This window comes from Aptenodytes patagonicus, chromosome 6 (genome assembly GCF_965638725.1).
Source record: "Aptenodytes patagonicus chromosome 6, bAptPat1.pri.cur, whole genome shotgun sequence".
Lineage (NCBI taxonomy): Eukaryota > Metazoa > Chordata > Aves > Sphenisciformes > Spheniscidae > Aptenodytes > Aptenodytes patagonicus.
Window position 1 is genome coordinate 28,360,265 of NC_134954.1, and position 21,063 is coordinate 28,381,327.

Here is a 21,063-nt window from a genome sequence, read left to right on the forward strand (position 1 = left end):
ATTTGTCAAGGAGAAATCATGTCAAATTAAGCTGCTTTCATTAATTCTATGGTAACAGAGCTTGTGGATATCAGAGAAACAGTAGATTTAATGCAACTTGATTTAATATTGTCACTGACACTGTCTCCCTTGATATTCTCATTAGCAAGTTAGGAAAATGTGGTCTAAATGGCAATACCAGAAGATATAGAACTAATTGGAAAACTACTGAGTAGTTCATTATTGTACTGAAAGGGCATTATCAAGCAGGCTTTGAAGGCATTTACCCAGTAATGCTGTTCAGATATTCATTGTCTTGAATGATGGAATAGATATTTTGCTTCCTAAATTCAAAAAAGATGCTGATCTGACGGGTGATGTGTAGGTATTTTGGAAAACAGCATAAGAATGCAGAACCATCTTGAGTTGGGAGAATAATAGATGTAATTCAATGAAGGTACCTGCAAAATTCTGTTTAAGAGTTATCATCCGCACAAGTACAAGATGGGGGACAGTTGGCAAACCACAGTTAAACAGAAGAAAGTTTGGGAACTGAAGTGGATTAGAAGTTGAATATAAGAGAACTCTGTTACATCTCTGTGAAAAAAGTCATTGTAATGTCCACTCCTAACCATAACTGCTTAAGAACAAAAGTCTTTCTCAAGAAAAGTGTTTTCTAGCTGACAGATTTTAACAATTGAATTCTTTCTCTAGCTGTTTAATGAGCTTGTTCAGGAGCAAGGTCCCAATTTGGACAGGACATCTGCCCATGTTAGTGGAATTAAGGAACTGGCCCGTCGGTTTGCCCTCACGTTTGGCTTGGATCAGATCAAGACAAGAGAGGCTGTGGCCACACTACACAAGTGAGTGGTGGTAAATAAACTAGATTTTTACATTACTTCAGATTAAAACTTTTGTTCAGCATACCTTTTCTAAAGGTACGTAATCTTAACAGGTTCTGGAATAATGATATCTTTTTTTCTAGTTTATGTAGAAAAATGGTGGGGGGTGTACATGTATGTATGTAAGAAAGGAAGAAAAACTAGCTGCTACCTAATTATTTGTTGGAATTTATCGGAATGGCCATGTTTATCTATCTCAGGTAAAGCCACTGGTATCATACGTATTTCTGTGGACTGTATCTAACAACTGTAGATAGTTCTTTGTACCACACCACTGTGGATTCTGTAGGCACCAAGGGCTTTTATAAAAAGATATTCCAAAAATATTTTGGAAATCTTTTTTTTTTTTAAGTGGATTGAAGCTTTTTATGTAACTGCTGTGTAGGAAAGTATAGAAAGGTGCTGCTAAATTTAAATTATGACTTTCCCATGCTATAGAAAAATTAAAATATTGAAGTTTGCTATCTCAGAGACTAAGTCATTAAGACTAAGATTAGCAAAGCATGACCAAAATGCTACCAGACACTTTCCTGTGCCAAGCAAAAGAGAAGTCAAGACATGCATGCGCCCTTATTGGATAATGTGAAAGTAAATTGTTTTCTTTAGTCTCACATGATAAAGCAAAGATAAGGCAGAGATGCATGTATCAATGTACTGGTAAGTAAATTCTCTTTTCTGACTCTTGATGCAAAAGTTACATCTTGTTATATCTTACGTATTACTCTTATTGCAAGCTTCTGCTTCATGCAGAAACAAGAAAGAGCCAATTGGCTATTCCTGCTAAGACAGTGGCTTTCAGCACCTGCCAAGTTTCTTAGATTGTGGTAAGTTCCTTCTTACCATGTGACTGACAATATGTCTTTGAGATTGAATCCTTACAAATCGAGAGGGAACATTTGATTCCCCTTTGTCCAAAAGCATCTGTTTGCTAGTAATGTGGAAAAAAAAAAAGTTATGATGGGATATAAAGAATTTCACCACAGTTCAGATTTTGGGCAGCATTTAGAAGTGATGGATGGCCTTTTTTTTTTTTATTTTGTTACAAATGCCTGAAAATTTTAATATTTCTTTACTGTAGAGATGGCATAGAGTTTGCCTTCAAATATCAGAATCAAAAAGGACAAGACTATCCACCTCCTAACCTTGCTTTCCTTGAAGTGCTTAGTGAATTTTCTTCTAAACTCTTGCGACAGGACAAAAAGACTGTGTAAGTAATGCTCCATTTTCTTCTGTGGGTTTTGCTGGGCTCTGTTAATCACTGTAGTGTGTGTTTAAGCTCTATGCTTTGAGGTTTTGACAGTCTAATGGGGGCTATAGGAAGTCCCAGTGAGACATTTCACATACATAGTTATTCATTGGTTTATATTTTAAAGTAATAAAAATAAATGAGAAAAGGAGAATCAGATCCACTGAGGGAGGTGAGCTTGAGACCTCACAAAACAATGTTCCTTAAAATTTCCCATGGGGCACTGAAAATAAAAAACAATCTTTTTTTTTAGGCTAGAAGAAAAAAGAAATGAAATGTTAGCAGTGCAGGAAATTTACAGGCCTGTAAACACTGCAGTAACATCTGTTTCTGTTAGATATTTACATAAAATGTAAACATACATTTGTTTATTTTAATATAGTGAGTTAGACTGGGAAATAAAGGTTTGTCAAGGCTTCTGTTACTGGCACAATAGGTTAGAGAAAGAGGCTGAGAGAGGACAGTATTGTTGGTTAGGACAGAACAGGGTGGTAGAAACCTGGGAGACTAAAACAAGCAGCCTGAATTTGCTACGGCAGGTAATTACTGCAGATGAAATACTGGCAATTAAATAAATCAGAGGTATTGTTGATAAGGTCTGAATAAAGAGCAAGAAATACTGTTTTATGAGCAACATTTGAACAGACTGTCAAGAGGGGCTGCAGATATCAACAGAATTGGCAAATAGAAAACTCCATTAGTTCATAGTAAAGTCATATTGTCAGCATCGCTGCGGAGATAACACTCTACATTTCTAATAAGTTACATAGCAAATATCCAGGAGTTGGCCACAGCACAGAAGTAGTAAGGGAAAAAGGAAGAGGACTCCAGTCAAAAATCAGCCAAGCACTATGTGCCCAGTGTAGAACTGAAATATTTGAATAACTTTATGACCATTTAAAAAATGCAATTGCCAAATCTTCTGATTTATGGTTATAGATGTCTTTCCAGTCAATTTTCTGACCACAGTGAGTGTAAGTCATATGTATCTACTATAACTGCCTCAACTGACTCTTTCTGACAAACTTTTCTGTGTTTTTTCTGTGAAAACATTGGTTTTAAAGGACTTTTCTGTTAGGGTTAACAATTATGAATATTATAGCTTTATCTGTGTTATAAGAAATGCATCTTGGTTAACTTTGTATAATTTTTAATGTATACACACTTGAACCAATTTAATTTTTTTAATTGGGTCAATAATTAGTTAATTCAGCAAACACCGTATAGAAGAAATAGTTAAACAAGCTTGAGATTTGGATGATCCAGTTGGGCTAGCTTGGCACTCAGTTTTTGAAACTGCTCTTCATTGTTATATCCTTGAATCTTGTCAACCTCTGTCCTATTCTTCAGGAGAGGACTTCAGGATTTTATGACTATCTTCCTAGCTGAACCATAGGTTCTCCTGCATCTGTTAGTTTAAGTGTCATTAGCCTGATTCCTGTTTAATTTAGTGAAGCTTATCCTTCCTGTACAGTAACCATCCCTTCCACAAGCTTCTCCTGTGACTAAAATTTAAAGTTACATCATTCTGTACAATTTACATGACAGCTTAATTTGACCTGATCCTTTGCATGAAATTCAGTACTTCAGGAGATCTTGTTCTTGAGCCTTCTATGTTGCCATTTAAAATTTTTTCTCAAAGTTTCTCCTTCTCCACTCGTTGGTCCCCACATACACAACCACTGGTTTCTTTCTCAGGACTGTAAAGATTGCTGTGATAAGTAAAACCAGGAGAAATGGATCCCATCTTTATTGTAGTCACCTGAGCTATTTACTTTAGCCGAATTTGAAGATCAGTGAAAAGAAATATGCCCTTTAGGACATGATTTATCTGATCTGTGCTCAATTACCGCTTTAAGATGAGTTCAGACATGCCCTAGATTCCATTGGCTGTGGTGACTGTGAAAAGAGTCAAGATAACTTGCTTATATGTAAAGATTTCTTTTGGAGATAATCTGCATTCCTTCCCTCGAAAGATCTGTCGTGTTTGCACCCATCAGGCAATGGCTGCATTGCCCATAGTGCTTCACTGACATTACATACTCAGCTATATTCTGGACAGTTGATTTGCCCTTCTCTGTAGCATGACTCCTCCAATCCACAGGGACCTCTCCCCCTCCCTCCAAAGGGGTTGCCTATGAACAGGAAGGTACGTGACCACCATCTGGTGGAGAAGTCCTGTGTACAGGATCATTTACCTCCCTCCCTGGCTTGATCTCCTCCTGCCAAGTGACTGTCCCTAAACTCAGCAATGGGCTGTTGGTCTGGAGGCAAAAGTGCTCTAGAATAACCCTGAAAGTCTCATGAGCATACATCTGCCTGTCACCCAGAAGTCCTCCAGCTTGGCTTCCCAACCCAAGAAAATGAATTATCTACTTGATATGTCTGCATATGTCACCTGCCCTTGCTGCGAAATACCACTCCTGTCACAGTTCAGCAAACACTGCTCTTTTGCAGGGCTTCTACTTCCTTTCTGCTTTACTGCTGGCTTTTTTATTTGGAGGGGGAAAAGGGAGATGTTTCCAGTTTGGGAATGGGGCAGCAACATTGGTTTAATTTAGTTTTCCTATCCTATTTATTTATTCAGCTTCTTGTTTTATGAGTAACCTCCAGAATCAGTGATAGCCATTTATGGATTTATTCAAATCTAGGGATTTAATATAAACCATACATTTAAGGTGCCAGGCTCTTACACTTAGCAGAAAAAGATTTATACTAATGCAGTTACAAACACACAAGGCAGATACAGGCAGGGAAATCCTGAGGAATTCACCTAACAGTATAGAGGTGAATTGCCCTGTGGAGGCATTTATTTCCACTTATTTCTCTCAAATAGAGACTGTTAGCTTAGACTAGACAATTGACTATTGGGTGTCTGAAGTCAGATGGGACGGAGCCTCAGCATGGTGTTCTTACTTTGAGAAATTCAGAGTTTCTGTGCTTGTTGAAGCTGGCAAGAACTGCCAGTATGAAGCTCCTCTAAAATGCTGAGCAGTTTGGCGTCTAATCAGTAAAGAACCCCCCAGTGGTGTAGTTTTTCCTTCTTCACAATTCGGGCATAACCTGTGCACTCTAGTTTTATAAATATAAATTGGATGCGGGAAAAGTTCTTACTTTCCAAGACTATTCCGCAGGTAAATTCTCAAAAGTCATGAAGCACTCAAGTGTTGTACTGTTTGGTACTGTAAAAGAGAGAATAAACCAAGAATTTCCCATTCAATGCAAGGTTTGGATGTTACTCAGTATACACATGAAAAGGGGAAGGAAGAAGCAGTCACAATATTGAATAAAACAGTAGACAGGAAAACTGCTGTTTCTTGAGCAAAGTCATCCTATTCACTAAATCAGAACAAAATCCCATTTAAGAATTGGATGTGATTGTTACCCAGGCACATACAGTGTGGCTCCTTCTCTCAGTCTGATACCTAGGCCGCGTAAGAAGTTTGAGCCTGCCATGAGCTAACAGAGGAAGAGAGAGATTGAGAGTTCATTTCCATGCATAATTTGTGGGTTTGACTCCCACTGATGACAACCTGGCAATGTGGTATTAAATGAAATCATGATCAAAGGGTGCACCCTAATGTAGTTGCATGAAGAGTAGAGGTAATGTTGAAGAATCCTGAGGTCTCTTGCCTAAATTCTGAGTGCTTGGTTCTGCAGCTTGAAATTCATTAGAATCGCTTTTCTGTGGATTTGCATATTCTTTTTAAGGACTACTTCTAATACTGTAATTAAATAATCAATGGAAAATGGAAAAAGAAAACAATTCAAATGCCCTCCAGACCATATACAGGAGGGAAGTTGTTTGGTTCCTCCCATAAGTTAACAAGTGTGCATTGGACTTCTCCATGGCAGTGGAGCAGATCTTCCATTTTTTAATTGAAAAATAACTGCTTGCATTTGAGGAAACCATTTTTCTCATTCCAAGATGCAAAAGGGTATCGTACATCTTCACAATAGTGGTTCTAATTCAGTCTGTCTGTTGACACAGTAGCAATATATAGAAGTGGCTTCCTCGCTATGCAAAACAAAAGAAATTCAAGTAGAGCGTGCTGTGAATGATCATGGACAAATGTGGGAGGAAGATGTTGGGGAGAGAATGCTTTGTATTGTTTATCTGTGAGTAACCTGTGCATGATTAACTATGTTACTTTGTTTTGAGGGAATGACATATATGCTTATTCAGTCAGAGATACAATGCCCTATCAGCATATGTTATTAAATTAAAATAAGGAAACACCGTGTGGGATTTGTGTTAAGCTCTCAACAACGTGAAGAGGGCTTGCAGATTAAAGACGAAATTAAAAAATTAAAGAGGAAACAACGTGCTGTGCCTCTGTACTCATTGTCTTTTATTTTCAGTCACTCCTACTTAGAGAAGTTTCTGACAGAACAGATGATGGAAAGAAGAGAAGATGTATGGCTTCCACTCATTTCCTATAGAAACTCACTAGTTACAGGTGGTGAAGACGACAGAATGTCCGTTAACAGTGGAAGCAGCAGCAGCAAAGCCTCTTCAGTGAGGAATAAGAAAGGACGACCACCGCTCCACAAAAAGAGAGTAGAAGGTTTGTATGGTTTTAGGTTGCCTAGCAGAGGCATTTCTCATTTTGTACATATATTACAGCCTTCCTTCTTAGGAGCCCTTATGGTTTATCAGTTAATGCTGAAATACATGATAGATTCTGTATGTAGTAAAAACAAGATATCTGTTCAAGCTTGAGCACTTCTTTATGAGAGATACCATTGTGAGTCCCTGTTCTTGTCTGTCTTCTGAGATTTGCAGATTCAGAACTATTAAAAGCTGTTACTGAAGTTGGAAACAGGAGGTGTTTGTGGAGTTATCTGCTCTACACCTTTCTCAGTCATGGACTTCTGGTTTTCTGCCTATGCTTCAGTCTGGAGTCATTGTTAATTAACAGGGTGTTAGAGCAAACCCAAGGCAGAAATTCTTGCATATATCTGTATTTTTGCAGGACCACTGGAGAACACTAGAAAGACGCCTTTTTTTGTTTAAAATGGTATTGATATCCAGTGTCTATATTTACTCTTTCTGTGACTTCAGGCATGTTTATCAGGAATTTGGCTATGACAGCCAATTTCTTACAAGATTGCATCTGTTCCTGGTTAATCTGTGTGATGTAGTGTGTACTTTTGTGAACATAAATTTACTGTTTCACTACAGAGTAGGTGTAAGTAGGATCTTTAAACTTCAGGGATTTTTCCAAGGTCAGTATCTATGATAGTAACTCCTCAGTGAGGAATCTAATGCCAATTTGCCTGAATATACAGCAGTTTCCCAAAATATTCTTCAAAAGTTTGTCCATATGCACTTCTACAATCAGGTCCATTCTCCAGTACAGCTTATGTTGAGCAGTACGTGCACCAAGTCCTTCGGTTTCTTATAGCCAACCTAGAATTTAAGTAGATAAAATACTGCTTCCTTTCTTCAGACACTGTTCTGCTTCCTTCAGGATGCCACATTTTTCACAGAATTCAACTGCTGAGGTTTTTTTTCTTTCGTCTTGTTACTATTTTCGTTTTATTTTATTGTACTTTACCAATATCTTTTTTTTTTTTTTTTCCCCCCTGGGAAATGTAGTAATGTCTTTGCTTCCCTGTAAAGCAAGTCTCAGTCTTATAATGTAGTGTTTATGGCATTGTTTGCCTCATGCTTTTTCGTGTCCTCCTCTTCCAGTGATCAGTGGAAGGGAGAATTGACCTGCAACGCTTTACATTTGACTATTCCCTTTCTTTGCAACAGCTGTGGTCCTGAATTTTCCACAAACATCACTGACTTAAAAATTATGTAGGCCAAATGCAAGGTTACTCAGCTATTTGTTCAGTTCCTGAAAGATCTGAATGTACAGCAGTTTCCACCGGGAGATCATCTAGCTGTAATACAGACTATGCCAACACTCACTATGGGTCTGACAGGATTCAGACATCTACAGAGGCTATGAGGGTCTGTTTACATTCTAGCAACAGTGTGTCATCAGAAGACACCCAGGATTTTTCTTACCTTAGGCAGAGTCGTCTAATGTCACTGTTCACTACAGTAACCCAAAATTCCCCTGTTAGTAATCTGTGGCCAGAAAAAGGACTGATGTATGCTGCCTCTCATGGGGTGCTCTTGTGGGTGGGGTACAGGCATGTCCTTTGAATACTACAAATACAGCTCTGGATCACAGTATAACGTTCAAGGACATCACGTTTTGAAGAACAGTGGTTAGGAAGTGATTCCACTGTCCTTTCTTCAGTGTGAAACCGAATAGAGCTTAAATTCATAGATCACTACGCAGACCTTCATTACTCATGAAAGCTTTGCTATACAACCTCAGTATATAGGTCCAGGAAGGATGTCTAGCTCATCATTGTTTGTTTTAGCCCATAACAGCATAACCATCTTTTCCTTGATAGATACCTTCATTGTAGAATTTGACTGCCTGGTAGATGATAGAACTGAAAAGTTACCAGCAAGTGCTCTGTAATAACAGCAGCAACACAAGCTCTATGGCCTTTCCATACATAGAAGGATATGCAATGCAAGCACCAAAAGTCTTGGTTTAGACATGTATTGATACAGGACGTTTGATATCATATGTTAAAAACAAACCCACAATAATATAAACAGTCGGAAGGACACCACATACTTAATTTTTGGATGCTTCTTGATGTGCAGTAGGCATTACTGATTGTGTTATGCCCTAAGCATACTTCCTTTTGAATCTTGGAAAAAGGAAAGCCAAGAAAACACGGAGCCAGGTTGTCTGTGTTTTTCAGAGAAAGACATAGATTTCTGTCTTATTTTGTATGTACCAATAATGAGCTCATGAAATAATCAGAGATTTAATCCTCAGAAATAAGTACTTACTGTTCACTCATCTGTATAACTTCAGCTATGAAGAACCAGCCTTAACAAACAGCTGGTTGCCTACAAATTAACTGATGATCTATACGTAGTATGTCACAAGTCTTTGTTGTCTTTTCATCTTTGTATATTTTTATAACTCTTCCAAAAGTCCTGGCTTTAATCTTAATCTGGCAGTACAGTTACAAATGTGGATGTCTCTTTAAATCCTGCTAAGATTTTTTTTTTCTTTAAATTCCACTCTAAAGGAACGAAAACAAGGGCAGGGTCACTGCATAAACTATCCTTGCATCAAAGAACCATAACTAGTCCCCTATGGTTCCTTTCTCATCTAAATCCAGTATATATTGGGTTCAGCAGACTGTCCGGGTTGGAGAACATTCCCTGTTGCTACTGAAAGTAAATCTGCGCTGTGACATTTCTTCATAATGCCTTAAGGAAATCAAACATAAATAGGATTTAAAAAAAAAAATCTCTCACATTATAAAAGCTTCAAAGGTAAATTCAAGAATAAATAGGCAACTTTTTAGACAACATTTATGCCCAAAGGGTAACAAAAGGCGTAGGAAAAATGAAAAGATCCATTGAGATCCCCATCTACTTTCTCACCACACATTTCTTCCTGTTAGTAATTCTGTGATCTTGCCTTCCCCTCTCTTGTCATCTCCCCTGTCTTTCACTTCCTCCAGCAATTTACGGTTTTTTTCTACGTCTCTTGCCTACACACTTGTCTGCTCTATCACATTCTCCTCAAGTCCCCCCTCTTCCTTCCTCTCTGGTTTGCTCCCTTTCGCAATATGCACAGCATCCCACTTCTACCTTCAATCACCTTCCCATCTCCATTCCTCCCATCTGCTCTAAACTTTAAATACACTGTCTGAAATCACTATTTAGAGTTCACACCAGCCAGACCACTTTTCTTACTTAAAATGCCCCCTCTACTCCACTGAAATGGTTCTTACTGAAGTTTCTAAAGATCTGTGCTGACCAGATTTTGGGTTTTATCCTCCACCCTCATCTTAGTGTTTAACTGTATCTTGGTTGCTGTATGCACATGAGATTAATAATTTTATATTTAGATTGTAAATTCAATGATTGGGAATTATCTTTGTTATATGTGTGCAAGACATGACAAGTTAGGTAGTGCTGCAATACAATATTTGTTTACAATGGGGTTGTTTTGTTTGTTTGTTAAATATTTCTACTTTAAATTGTTGTTATTGATGGGAATACCTGGTAGTAATCCTTCCTTAAAAGAACACAAAATCAGAGCTGAAAATGTCATCTTTTTGAGTATTTATCCAGTTGATCTCTTGAAGGCACACTTGTTTTAAAAGACGCTGGACTGTTGAAAATCAAATTTGGAGAAGGTGCTGCAACTAAAATCAACTGTATCGAAGTGTGTCAATAGATGGAAGGCTTTCATTACTAATGCAAGGTATTCGTTCAGTGAGTTGGCTGAACGAATCCTGAAGGCAGTAATACTGGACTGCATATTATCAGAACTGTGCCAGTAACTTTCAATGTTCTTTTTCTAGATGAGAGTCTAGAAGGCTCATGGCTGAACAGGAATGAAAACATACATACTCCAGGGACACTGCAAGCACCACAGCTCACCTCAACTGTCTTGAGAGAGAACACTAGACAAATGGGAGAGCAGATCCAGGAGCACGAGTCGGAGCAGGGATCTGAACAAGATTTTTTACACAAGTAAGTTTCAAATACAGTGAGCCAGGCAAAGGAGTTGCATGTTATTTACACAGATAGTCTGTGGCTCCATAAATGCAGCATTTATTTGCAAAACCAACTGGAAATGTCTTGGCTATAGCTCAGCAATACTTCGATTATTTTCAGTTCCCAGGAAGAATACGTTGTCATGAAATCATGGTAGAAATTCCTTATGTTAAAATTATCTCATAGCATAACCATGCGATTATGGTTAAATCTTTCTAGTGTTTGTGGCCCCAGGCTGGATCGAACTGTTTCTCTAAAGATCCATTAGATGTTCTCTTTCCTTTCCCTCTGCCCCGTGTCATAGTACAGTTAAGGTTCTCCAGACATCCTAACTGATTTCTTGTAAATTAACTCTTCAGTTCTAGCTGCTGAGGTAGTCATTCCTCTTTCTGGGGTAATTGCCTGCAGGCAATTTTATTTTGCCCTAAATTATATATACTTTTTGTCACTCAACTCCCATTTTATCACCTCCATTTAGAGGGGAAAAAATGTTGGTTATTATGTCAGTAGTTTATTTAAGAATAGAGAAGTCTGCAGAGAATGCGATTATGTGATGTTTCTATTAATTTGAAGATACAGAATAATAATATCTGGTTTGGAGACTATCTTGTAACTTTTATAGCCAAATTTACTGATCTGATTTATCTGTATAAAAAAGTCATACTATGCTGGCCAGACAAATCAGGTTTCTACCAATGTAGTATAGTATAAATAGCCAGATTAGGCCCCTTGGTTTTCCTCCAGCTTTTGTCCATCATTTTTTTCTTGATACACGTTCCCCACCTTCCCAATTCTTCCTGAACATGCACTCACCCTGTTCAATTCTAAACTTTACAGCTTCATCCTGCATTCTTTAATCATAGTATTTTCTAAATAGAAATAATTCATAATGGTCATTTTGCATGGGAAGGTAAAAATGTTCTCCAGTCTCAAATGACAAGGGTGTATGTATACCACCATGTTATAGAATCATAGAATAGTTTGGGTTGGATAAGCTATTAAAGTTTGCCGATTTGTGACCATAGGGTCTCAAAAAATCAAAACAACTTCTAAAGAAATGTACTTTTGAAAGTATAACCTATTCTTCTCCCTTCCCTTGCTTGTGTGTGTAACATGCCCAGGCATCAGCAGTGCAACAGATTAAACCTTGATATGATCCATTAATCTGTGCCCACCACAAGAGATACTGGCAGCTCAGCTGCTGGCTACAAATACCTATTAATTTTTGGAGCACATAATATTTGGCATTTCCATAAATTAGTTCAGCCAATTTTCCTTCCCCATATCAAACATGTAACATCACCATAAGACAGTGTGAGATAAGGTGGCAGGCTGGCCGGGCTGGTTCACACTGCAGGCAGGGATATGTGTGGTCCTGCGCAAAGGCCTTACATGGGTTTGAGTTTTCCCAGCTGGTGCTGTCTGGAAGGAAGGAGGGCTGGCATGTAAACAGGCGAACACAAGGCAAGCCTGGGCATGGATTTCATCACCTATGCAGTTCAGATTGGCAGGTAATCCCAGCTGGCCACAAAGCAAGCACAGCTGAGGAAGAGCCCCTGTTCATGTCAGTCCTAGAGTATCTTTTCACCTTAATCCCACAGTATGTGAGGTCTGGGTTGATGTCTCTTACTTGCCTTTCTGAGGTCAAGGATTTGCCTCCCAATCGCCTGCCTCCCCAGATGTTGCCATAACTTCTAGATTATAAGGAAGATGTTGTGGCTCTCAGTTTCTCCTTAAAATTCTTATAGTCTGCAGTAAAAACAAAACCAAGAAAATTACTGAAGCAGAACTTTCTTCCTGACCCTCTCTGATCTCACCTATCACTAAGCTAAATCTCTCTCTGAACATTTAATTAGTTATGGAAAGTGGGACAGCTTCCAGTCACTATGTTTTACTCCTGAGCCTGATGAGCAGGCGCTGCCTTAAGCTGTGGGAGAACCTTCCCCTTCTCTGGGGGGGAAGCTGAACCAGGTTCTTCACCCTGGGCTTGAACCTCTGTTTCTCCTATCTCAGATGAATGCTGCGAGCAGAGAACTGTTGAGCAAAGGCAGATAGCATCGCTCTCCTCCCTGTTACTTTCAGAGTTGGATTCCACATAGAAGTTCACAGTGTGAACTGACAGTGGAGAATCCTTTCCTTTCAGCCTGGAGTTAGCTGCCACATGCATTTCCTACAGGTCAGCTTAGGAGAGCTAAAACGTAAAATAAATACAGAGCAGTCAGTTGCTGAACTAATGGGATTAATCATGTCCAGAAGAATATTTTGTTCTAGATTGTTTTCACGTGGGTTATCCCAGTTTATTATGTCAATCTTATTAGGGTACAAGACTGCATAATAAAATAAAAACTGGTGTTGCTCTTGAAGAGCTGCACTTTACTACTATTTCCTTGTGCTGCAGTACACAAATCATATCGAATGCATTGCTCTCTACTGCTGGATTTAGATGGTATTAAAAGTACAGCCTTTAAAGTATTTACATGTGGATAAGTTACTGGATGCTTAAGTTGATCAGGGTATATATTTAAAATCTATTTGTTTTTCATGCTGTGTGACATTTTTGATTTAAAATGTGTCAGTTATTAATTTGGATCTATTCTTGCTCATATTTTGCCTGATCTGAGACAGTGAAGTAGGATTTAATAAAATGAATCTTAGAAGTGCTCCCACTTCAGGTGCATGTCACACTAATGAATGAGTAATGTTAGCATTTTAGGTAGCTGGTTTTATTACACAATTAATGGATTTTTTTTGTGCACATACAGTGAGAGGAGACAAGTTGTGGAAGGGAATCCAGAAGACGTGTACAATGATGGATGTGATTTAAATATCTTAATCTGAAGTATGGCCAGACACAAAACTTGAGGAGATAGATATTGTCTAAAAATAGCCAACTCAAAATTGTTAGTGTTCTCAATCATAATGCTGCTTTATGTTTGTTAGTCCACAGATGCAGATATCTTGGTTGGGCCAACAGAAGCTAGAAGATTTAAATCGAAAGGACAGGACAGGAATGAACTACATGAAAGGGAGAACTGGTGTAAGGCATGCAGTGTAAGTGTTCAGAGCGTCCTCATCTCCAGATCAGAAACATTTTAGATGACAATGCCGCATTTTAAATGTTATCTTTTCTGGGTTGTTGCCAGTAATTTCTGTGACATTTTAACTCTTGTTAATGAAGGCAGAGTAACAGCTTTGCAATGTTGGAATGGACACCAGGCCATGTGGCCCTCTAGCCGAGCGTTCTGTCTCTAACTGTGGCCATAAGCAGGTGCCTAGTGAACAGGTCAGACAGACATGGCACAATTCCCTGTTATTCTCTCCCAGCCTTCAACTGTTTCTGTTTCAGGGGGTTTCCATGATTTGTCTGTTAAGTAATTCCCCCTGAACTCTTCCAAGTTGCTGTCCAGTCTTCCCGTGAACCTGTTTATGCTTCTTCCATCCACATCATCTTTTGCTAAGGCATCCCACTGGGCAGCTAATGGAGGGAACGCTCGTGGGTGAATGCTGAAGTGTTCTGTTGTGCTAGGTGCTCTGGTGCCGATCCAACCAAGTCTTCCAGCACATCTTTCAGGATGGGGGCCAGAGTCTCTATCGAGATCAAGTCCCTACAGTGTTATAAACTGGTCTTGGATTCACTGCTGGATTCCCAGAAATTTACCAGTGATCCTGGCAAACAGCGTAACTCCTTTTTGGAAAAGGGCAAGCAAGACCTTTTCTTGTTAGGGACAAATTTAATTATTGTTTATAATGATATTACACGGGACTTCCTGCTTTAGCCTCTGCAAGTGCTAAGTTTGTTTTTACATAAGATTTTCTTCCAGTTAATATTACAGAAAGCATGCTGGGTTTATTCTCAGCATAAGGTTTTATGTGAAAGCATTAAGGGATAGGATTTGTGCATTCTTTTTAATGACGAAGATCATGGTTGGGAAATTTAAATGCCTGGAAATTACTTTTTCTTTCTCTTTATTTAATCAGACGAGGTCTAATGGAAGATGATGCTGAGCCCATCTTTGAAGATGTAATGATGTCCTCACGAGGTCAGCTAGAGGATATGAACGAAGAATTTGAGGACACAATGGTCATTGATCTGGTCAGTAAATCTTATTAATAGCAAATTTAAAATGGATGGAAGATAATTCAAAAGGAATTTGAGAAGCACAAACAAAAAATTCCAAAATTTTGAGCCTGATTTCCGGTTGTCTGAACATTAAAGAGCAGAAATGATCCAAATACTCCCTAGAACCTACAACTGCAGACTCAGGCCCAATTGATTTTTTTTTTTCATAGAAAGGCAAGGAACGTTGGTTAGCACTTTTCCTCTCCAATATTCTGGACTCAGGCAGTAGCAAGTGCCTGAAGTACCATCATGCACCTGGGACTTGTCAACCTGTGAGAATCAGGTTATGACTTATGGTGTATCAGGTGTATCGGTGCAGCCCTCTTAGATGAGTGCTAAAGATGTTGCTGATCTGACTCACCATGCAGCCAGCCAAGGGCAGGAGGAGTGCTGGTGGGGGATAGAGGTAAGACCAGCTCACCCCATCTGATGGAATATTACACGAAGCTGCCTGCTTGGCCTCAGGAAGTAGAAGTGGACTCTCTAAAATCCAGTAACAATGTTTGATTCCAGTTGTTAGCTGGCATTATGAAGAGTTTGGAAACAGTATCATCCAAAGGTATTCTAGGTGTGCCTTCCCTATGCCATTGTCACAGCCATCACTAACTCTTTTGCTGACATGGCTCTTTATGCAGCCAAACTGTGGTCAAACTGATACAGCCAAGTTGTTTCTCTTTTTCTGTTTCCTGGTTTGTTTGATTTCTGGGAGGTGGGGTAGATAGGGGATCCTTAATCAAGGTCTGGTTACCTTACAGACATACACAGAGTTGTTCTGGCACAGCAGAAGGGAGAGCAGGCAGTAGTGGGTGATACCTTACACTGGAATTGCTCCCAAACAGGTCATATCATCAGATGGCAACCTCAGGTCCTTTCATGGTAATGTACTGACTACAGGCAGGATTGCCTTTGTAGAGGTTATAACCTTACTAGCCTCTCCGTTTGGAATTAATACTTTCCTTGTAAAATGGGAAAAAGGATCAGTTTGCATTATACAATACACTTCACCGTTTTGATGCTTTCCTGTTTCTCCTTTCATATCCAAACAATAAGGCATAGGTTACTTTAGGACTGGTCTATAATGTCTTGGAAAGAAAATTTAGGCAATAATTCAGTTGCTGCTGCTGAATACTGAGGTTATTACTAGTGTTCAAATGATTATCAAGTAAGTAGAATCTCTCTTTTACTGGTAATCCAAGGCAAGGAAATGAAGGAATTGATCAAGCCAGTGAAGCTCACATTTACTCTTATGTTCCTAGGGAAGGACAACACAAAGGGTTTAATCCTCAGAAATATTATGAGATCTTAAGTACTTTTTTTTCTAAATCCATTTTTTGAGCATGTCAGAGCTGAAGTTTCACCATAAACTTAAAAGCATAAAGACACTTAAAAGACAGTTTTTATGCAGTCTGGCCTACAGTCCTAATACAAGAACATCGTTAAGTGAATAAGAGCCTTAAGCAAGTCCTCAGCTATCAGCACAGACTTAAAATTACTTTAGAATCCATCAGCTTTTACCCCATTCCTTAAATAAAACATGAATTTAAGAAGTATTCTCCTATGTCAGGGCCTACATTTGTATCAGAGCTTTTATGAAAATCCACGCAAAGCTGCTTCGTAAAGGAACAGGTAACCATGTTCGTACCCATTAGCTGTAGAGCCATATGAATCCTTTATTCCCAGGTAACTGATGTGAGATTCTAAAATGGCTTACACTTTTTTTTTTTAGCCACCTTCGAGAAACCGGCGAGAACGGGCTGAACTGAGGCCAGACTTCTTTGACTCCGCAGCTATCATTGAGGATGATTCAGTAAGGCTTTACTAGTATTGTTTGCTGGTTATCTGAGGTTCTTTTTGATTATCATTACACCTAGTTAATTACTCTCTTTTAAATCATTTTTCTAGGGATTTGGAATGCCTATGTTCTGAAGTCTGGTGAAGACATTTTACAAATTTGGAACTCTATTGTTTAGAGCTAGAGGCCTATATACTGTGATAGCTTGTATGAAAACCACATTTTTGATGTGATACGGTTTGATTTTTAACCAAATGATTGAGGTCAATCCCTTTTTGTAGTGACAGAAAGAAGAGGAACTTCTTAATGACACAAAGGAATGTTGGCCAATCCAGTCACCTCAGAAGGGCTGATCTGAAAAATCATTTGTATCCCTGTTCTTGACTGTCCTAATACAGATTTTTTTTTTTTTTTTCCTGGATGAGGAGGAAGTTTTAAATTGTTAAGACAGCTGTCGAAATAAACACTGTTCTACATATGTTTTCTGAAAACAACATTGAGTGAAAACAGAACTTTTTAACTTTATTTTTCTGCTGTACAATTTAAAACAGTTTTAACATTTGCCTTTTTATGTTTTAAAAGCTAGCCATTTTTATTAAACCTATGCCTATCAGCCATTGACTAGCAATGATGCTATAAGCAGGTCATTCTGGCTACAGAAAAGTGTTTTTGAACACACTGGATTTGATTAACATTATGGTACGCTTATATCCTCTCATAGGCATTGAGAAGAACACTCTTATAGAAGAGCTTAGAATTCTAATGACGTGCATCTCTGCCAAAAAATTTCAGATTCTGATATGATAAACCCAGATTTTATACTCTTGAGAAGATTTATTTTTATTTATAATGGGACATAAAGTAAGAGATGTCCATGAAGCCACTTTTCCAACAGATGCTGTGTAACATTCATTTTATATAGCACATGGGGACACAAAAACAGTAAATTTTCTATTGGTACTTGCTCTGTGCATTTTTAGCAACTTATACCAGCAAATAAAGTATTCTCAGTAAAACACACAAATGGTTCTCAAGTAATCACTTTGCTGTTTTTACTACCTACTTCAAGCCCTGCCAACCCAAGGTACATAAACAGCAACTTTCCTATTAAAAAAAAATAATTCAAGGGTGGGGGAAAGGAATCACTTTAGCATACTAAAAGCAATTTTAACTGTACCATAAAAAAAAGTCTACTTTCCATGCCGTAAATACCCTTTTGCGCTATTTTTGTAAATTAATTTTGCCAGTTAGAAGTACTGTATGTGCTGCATAGAAATTTGTGCTTAGATGGTGAAGTTCTTAAGCTTACAATGGAATACAGCTACATTTTCAGTGTTAACTGTGCATATTAAGAGTAATTCTTTGGGGGAAAAAAAAATATGATTTTTCAAAAAAGTTAAAAACATCAAAAAAAAACCCAAAAAACCCAAAACATTCTCAGCAAATTCATTGTAATAAGAGATTTTTTCAATGTCTCTGATAATTTGGAATTTCATTATGCTTCAATTTTATGACTCTGCCTAGTAGCTGCTACTTAGTTAAAACTGGCCTGATATCAGAGGTGCTGGCCATCCACAACTTGCACTGACTCTAGTATCTCTAAGAATCAGCCCCAAAATGTTAATCTTCCTTTCTGCATTCTAATATTAGCATTTGAGATACAAAGCAGATTGACCCACTTGGAGCACAGCAGTTTTAGAGGTGCTTTTTTTAGCAACTGCAAAATAACCATGGAGCTTTTTTCTGTTACAAGCTTATTGAAAAACAAAACAACATTAATGCCCGGTGGCATTAATTCCCTCCCTTGCTGGGAGGGAAAAGAATCTAATTTTAAAAACAAACCAGCATTTCACTCAGCTGAGGTTTGTTTCTTACAACATGTGCAGTTCTCAGACATGGTTGCCAAAAATGTTTGACTAGGTAATTCAGCCATTCCTCAGATGTCGGTTGGGTAATGTATAAAACCTGAGAAGTAGCTGGAACTTTATAAAATAACGTTACCTCCCTTCCTCTTCTGTCCACCCCAAAAGTAACAGGGGTGGGCAGGAATGGCTGCATTAAATTGTCATCACAATAATTCTGTGAGCATAGTAGCATAATAAATGCTGCCTGGTTTGAGTCATAGTCTCAGACAAACCTTGTGCTTCACAGTCTTCTGTGTGGAAAACTGATTCCTAATTTAACATTGTAGAATACTGTATAACAAACATTTATTATCACGGTACCTGCAATGGGTTTCCAGTTCAGTTTGCAGTCAATAGGTTTTTGTATTATGAGTGTCTCCTTGATTGGTTTTGCTAGTAATTCTGTAAATTGTACATTTACAATATGAGGTTTTTTTTCCTTTTGTACAATTTAAAACTGATGCTTCACCTTTCATTTAATAAACTATTCAAAATCATGAGTATGATGAGCACCCTCTTCACTATAACTTTCTTTTAAATGCTCGTTTGGACCATCACATCTTGTCATCCCATTTATTAGTAGCCAAAGGAAATACTGAAAGGTAATTCTCACATAGTCCAAGCTTTACAACCAGGTTCTGTACAGCTACCTTTCCCATTCAGCCTCAGAGCAAAGGAAAACTCTGTCTGGCCTTTTTTTTTTTTCCTTCTTCCCTCCAGCGTGGTGTGGTTTTGGTTGATCCTGGGGGGTTTTGTTGTGAGATTGCTGTAAATCCGGTAAGTCATCACACAGGTTGGGAGAGTTGCATTGTTAAAACTTGTAATTTTTTGAACTGTCACAAATTTTGAGAAAAATTTCACTCTCTGCCCTGTACGGCTGAAGTGAACTGGACCACGTGGGAAGAAACGGAAATGATAAAGGCTTGGAAGGTCTAACAACCAGCTGGGCTAAATGAAGTTTTAGAGATTCCTGAAACAAAATGTCCTCTTGTTATTCCCATGTCTCAGAGAGAAAGGTGCTATTTTTGTCCAACCCATAAAATGGTTTCATCTCTGTAGTGCTAAAGAAAACTGACTTACTTATCATCTGGCCCACTTCCTAAAGAAAAATCATCTGAGTCAGAAAAAGTAACAAGGTGCAGCAGGTGAGGAACAGGGATAGGATTCAAGGTCTGAACTGCACTCTAGGACTACGCCTGAGACAGAGCCCCAGCGCTACATCTCCAACTGCTTGTAAGTTACGCTCAACTCCCAATGCACTGTGGAACACAGTAAGTAACTTGTCATGCTTCTAAGTTCAAGGGCTGCTCTCTGTTGAAAGGATTTTATTTTATTGTTTCTGCAGGTGACTGGAACTCAAGAGAATCTCAAGTAGTGTGGCCAGAGCAGCTTTCTAGTGTCTTTCCAAAGCGTTGTGCTGGTCGAGCAGCTGACTGCTTGGAAATCAAGAGGATTTAAAAGCCAAAGTCTTGTGCTGGCAAGGGATAGAAGAGAGGATGAAGTCTATAGAACCAATGAGGTCAGGAAACAATTAAGAAAGGTGGTACTTTTTTCTTTGTGACAATGACGATTGGGTTTCCCATTTGGTGTCTCCTCCTGACTCTGCAAGCTGAAGAAACTATGTGCGTATCGCTTCACTTAAAACAGCTTTTGCCTCTAAACTTGGGACAGCCACCAGCCACTCTCAGCTGCTAATTACCTTTGAAAAATCCTCTTGGTCCTTACAAATTCTGGCTACACCTTTTCTCACAATTAACTAAGAACTCACTCCATGGCAGTGACCCGCAGCATAATGACATTTCAGTTTACCTTCCCTTGTAGTTGCAGCCAGCTCTGTTCCCTGGGGCAGTACGTACAGGCACCTGCTCAGAGTGTTTCTGCTGAGATACAACCAGGTACATTCATGCAGCTAGCTTAAATGTGTTTGCAGCCAGGATAGACAGTGTATCTATAACCTGAATGCATTGCCTCTAGCCATCACAAAAATCTGTGGAGCTTGAATGCTTGAAATGCTCCTTCTGTACTGTGTTTTCAGATGATTTTTAGTTGTTGCCTTTTGGTTTTCGATTGGGTTTTTTTGACCCCGCAGGTACAGGCTCCAAGCTCCATGGCTGTACTCACTAGGGCACTGGCTGCACCCACCTGGGAAGAGATGCTACCTGGAAAGTCGCCATCTTATCTTTCTTCCACTTCAGGCATGTGCTTGGGGAGTGAACAGAAGCAGCTGCAGTGTTGCAGGTATGGTAGTTCTTAATATAGTGCCACTAATTACTGAGGTTACTTACAACAGACAGGCCATTACAGGACTTCATGTGCTTGGCAGCTGTTTGCAGTAGTGCTAAACATGACGGTAGCCATTACTCACTACCTTCTGGGGCTGTAGTTAAAATGCAGCTTCTAATGAGCAGAGTGAGCATAAGGCCCAGGGCTGATCAGTAGTCACATCTACTGCAGTGGTTCCTTGCAAGTCTGGCAAATATTCATAGAAAAAAATTAGGCTGGAAGGGGCCTCTGG

General features: G+C 38.8%; 1 protein-coding gene across 2 annotated transcripts in view; it reads left to right on the top strand.

Annotated features, from left to right (window-relative positions):
* STAG1 (STAG1 cohesin complex component) overlaps window positions 1–19,041 on the top strand; it is a 200,267-nt gene extending 181,226 nt beyond the window's left edge. For both annotated transcript variants that reach the window (XM_076341726.1, XM_076341727.1), the window contains 8 exons: window positions 694–842; window positions 1,960–2,088; window positions 6,490–6,695; window positions 10,537–10,708; window positions 13,673–13,783; window positions 14,711–14,825; window positions 16,579–16,659; window positions 16,755–19,041. In XM_076341726.1, coding sequence (XP_076197841.1) covers window positions 694–842; window positions 1,960–2,088; window positions 6,490–6,695; window positions 10,537–10,708; window positions 13,673–13,783; window positions 14,711–14,825; window positions 16,579–16,659; window positions 16,755–16,778 — 987 coding nt within the window. In that variant the 3' untranslated portion in view covers window positions 16,779–19,041. The remainder of the gene's footprint in view (window positions 1–693; window positions 843–1,959; window positions 2,089–6,489; window positions 6,696–10,536; window positions 10,709–13,672; window positions 13,784–14,710; window positions 14,826–16,578; window positions 16,660–16,754) is intronic.
* The last annotated feature ends 2,022 nt before the right edge of the window (window positions 19,042–21,063 follow it).